This window comes from Spinacia oleracea, chromosome 3 (genome assembly GCF_020520425.1).
Source record: "Spinacia oleracea cultivar Varoflay chromosome 3, BTI_SOV_V1, whole genome shotgun sequence".
NCBI lineage: Eukaryota > Viridiplantae > Streptophyta > Magnoliopsida > Caryophyllales > Amaranthaceae > Spinacia > Spinacia oleracea.
Window position 1 is genome coordinate 30938401 of NC_079489.1, and position 3710 is coordinate 30942110.

The 3710-nt window shown below is 34.0% G+C and overlaps 1 protein-coding gene across 1 annotated transcript; it reads right to left on the reverse strand.

Annotated features, from left to right (window-relative positions):
• Positions 1-1285: 1285 nt before the first annotated feature.
• LOC110801247 (ethylene-responsive transcription factor ERF086-like) lies at positions 1286-2555 on the reverse strand. Its single transcript, XM_022006585.2, has one exon. The coding sequence runs from the start codon at positions 2433-2435 to the stop codon at positions 1437-1439; it is 999 nt and encodes a 332-aa protein (XP_021862277.1). The 5' UTR covers positions 2436-2555; the 3' UTR covers positions 1286-1436.
• Between the last annotated feature and the right edge of the window lie 1155 nt (positions 2556-3710).

A 3710-nucleotide genomic window follows, 5' to 3' on the forward strand; every position in this document is an offset into this window, starting at 1 on the left:
AGTTTAGGTATGTTACTTCTATAGTTTAGACATGTTACTTTTTTTTACGGAGTAGTTTTAGGGCAGGTACCTTTTTAGTTTAGGTATGTTACTTCTGTAGTTTAGACATGTTACTTTTTTTATACGGATTAGTTTTAGGGGATGTACCTTTTTAGTTTATGTATTACTTCTATAGTTTAGACATGTTACTTTTTTTTTATAATTTTAGATGAGGTACTTTTTTAGTTTAGGTATGTTACTTCTATAGTTTAGACATGTTACTTTTTTTTATACGGAATAGTTTAAGGGGAGGTACATTTTTAGTTTAGGTATGTTACTTCTATAGTTTAGACATGTTACTTTTTTTTATATAATTTTAGAGGAGGTACTTTTTTAGTTTAGGTATGTTACTTCTATAGTTTAGATCTGTTACTTTTTTTTATCGTTTTAGGGGAGGTACGCTATTGGTTTCGCGCTCGTCACACCATCAAGTTGATGGTGTGACTGGTCTCACAGGAGACGCGCTGCATGAATAATAAAACACAGCATAATATTTTCCCCTTAATAATGTATTACATGGTATCAAGACAAGGCCAGTTAGATCTTGGGATCATCTATACAAATTTTTCCTCTGTCGATGGGTTAGAAAATTAATCTCACTGACGGGATTTACAAACCTTTTACGGAGAATATTTTTGTTAAAAAAAAGAGATTTTAGGTGATGACGGATTGACGATACGTGGATCTCACGCCAGAATTAATAGGTAATTATCCTTGATGATTTTGCGGTTCTCCATGTATCGTAAGACATGAACGGTTATGCATGTGCTATGAGATAGGGTTCGGCTCTCCTTGTGTCGTGAGACAAGGTTACGTTTTTCTCTCCTCATGTCGTAAGACGGAATTTGGTTCTTCTTATGCCATGAGACAGGATTTGATTTTTATTGTACCTTGAAACGACATAACCTACCTGGCAAATGACAGGACAAACATATTAAACCTTGAAACGAAATGACATACATTGCAACGACAAGACAATCATATTAAACCTTGAAACGACATGACGTACATTGCAACGACAAGATCGACAATCATATTAGTTTTCGGTGGTCGTTGTATCTTGATATGAACTTCAAACCACAATTAAATAAGCCTATATAATTTATTAAAAATACATATCGAGACGAATTTAACAAGATCTTAGATGACTATATAATTTATTATGTATAAATCACAAAAAATAGATAAAATAGAGTTAGTAAATAGTGTAAACTTGTAAATAGTGCAAGTTAAAAAAAAACAGAGGAAGTATATATATTATTGTGTTACATCAAAAGAACATAATTACGTATAAAAACAGTTGCATGATCGATGTTTAAAAAGAAACATATAGCTAGAAGAAGTACGTAGATACCTTTAATTAAAACAAAGCAATGATCTTAATTATAGCAATGGCACTAAAACAACAAATACCCCAAGTCAAGCATATCATCAGAAGATGCATAAGCGGTAACATAAGGCATTGTAAAATAAGAATTTGACGTTGGTACGACGTTGTGAATCATAGGGTATAAAGTTTCCATGCAACCATCTTCAACCATTAATGGATTATTATTGTTAATGATTGCTGAGAGATCATCGCAATAATCACTGAAATTATTGCATGGTAACTTATCATGATCATCATCATCTATATTGTTGAAAGACGATAGAGAAGAATAATCTTGCTGGTCATATGACGACGTCAATGGTGGAATGCTTTGGTTAGCATTTGCAAGGGGTAATGCTTCATTTTTAGGGTCATCAACTGGAGTGTTTATGACAATATTATGGTGAGGGTTATATTTATTTAGGGAGGAAGGCGGTCTTAAGCAGTTTTCAGGGACAATGCAACCCAAATAACCAGAATTATCATCACTAATAAAGCAGTTGAAATCATCATTGAGTTTAGTACAGGAGTCGACTTTTGAGGGTGTAGTATTAAGTGTGATAGTTTGTGATGGTGTAGTAGTAAAGTTGATGTGTGGTTTGAGGAGAGGAGGAGAAAGAGAGAAGAGTTGAGTTGATGGTGAGGAGGCTAAAAGAGAAGGGCCATCAAAAGGGGAAAGAAGAGGAAAATAAGGGGTGGTGTCTGAGTAAATAAAGTTAGTTCTAGCTTGGGTACCTTTCATAGAAAGGGCAGCCCTATCATAAGCAAGGGCAGCTTCATGTGCAGTATCAAAAGTACCAAGCCAATGTCTTTCTTTTGTACTTGGGTCTCTAATCTCTGCTGCGTACCTCCCCCACGGCCTCCTCCTTACTCCTAAAAAACGCCCTGGCTCTGCTTGTTTCCGCCGCCCTCTCCTTTCATTATTATGAGATATGGATGTATTCCTTTGAAGGAATGGAAAAACCATAGCTGCGGGACATGTTTGTTGTTCCAAGGGTGCTTTCATGCTTGTTTTTGAACTTGACATTTCTGGAAGCTAATATATAGAGTAAAATAGATAAAAAGATTTAGTGATTGAGGAAGATGTAGTTTTGAATGGCTTATAAAGGCAGGCGAAAGAAGATCATGAGAAAGGACAAAAAATGGCATTATGTCATTCAATTCAAAGACCCAACATATTGAGTGACTCTACATTGTTTTTTCTCCTTCTAAACTCTCCACCCACTTTCACTTTCTAATTCATTACCAAATATTTCTTTTATATTTATTTTGCCTTATTCAACATTATTTTAAAATTTTCGAGTAAAATATGGGTGTAAGGCTTTGTTTTCTTCACCTAGTATGGTCTGATTTTTGAACTAGCTAGTTTCTAGTTTTCGTTCTGTTCTAGTCTCATTTTTCATGATCTGGTCTGGTCTAATGTAGTTTGAGTATTTTCTATAGGCGTTTTTTGCCTTTTCTAATCTAGTTTGTTTTAATTAATAATATGCTTTGAAGAAAAATAAATAATACTCCACCTGTTTCGGTATAATGGTTACACATTACTTTTTCACGAATGCCAATGTAGATTTTAACATTAGTCTCTCTAATTTTGTATTCATAAAAATCTTAAAAAATTGATATATATACCAAAAATATATAACGAGATGAATCAAACTAAATCTCGCACAACTATATGTTTCCGTACCCAAAAATAGTCAAACTGAAATTTATAATTAGTGTCAAAAGTTAAAGTGTGAATACTACTATAAACTGGGAGTAAGCAATAAGGCTCCGTTTGGTAGGGTGTAAAACGTTTTCATTGTAAAATGATTTTTCATGGAAAACATTTTCAAGGGAAAACACAATTACAAACTAGTTTTCCTTTGTTTGGTAACTTAGAGGGAAATGGGAGAAGATGGTGAAGATTGAGGGGAAGAAAGGAGAGGAAGGTAATGAGGTAAGAAGGAAAAGTGGTTTCCCTCCCTTTCAAATGGAAAAGGGTTTTCCACCATTGAGGGAGTCATGGAAAATTGTTTTACATCCCTTACCCAACCAAACAACGTAAAATGAATGAAAAGGGGAAAATCATTTTCCATGAAAACGTTTTACGCCCTACCAAACGGAGCGTAAGAATAAAATAAGGGAAAATTTTACTTGTGATTGAAAATATAGGTTTGCCTACTTCCAAACCACTTCAGTTAATAGAGATTCACTGACTACACTTTTGAGTTCCTATTAGTTTTTTTTTTTTTGGCTAAGCAAGTAGAGTGGTATATATATATATATCAACAAACACTTTACAACCTACAAATCAAGTGGA

Coding starts and splice junctions, on each gene's coding strand:
- LOC110801247 (XM_022006585.2), bottom strand. CDS start 2,435: ATGTCAAGTTCAAAAACAAGCATGAAAGCACCCTTGGAACAACAAACA.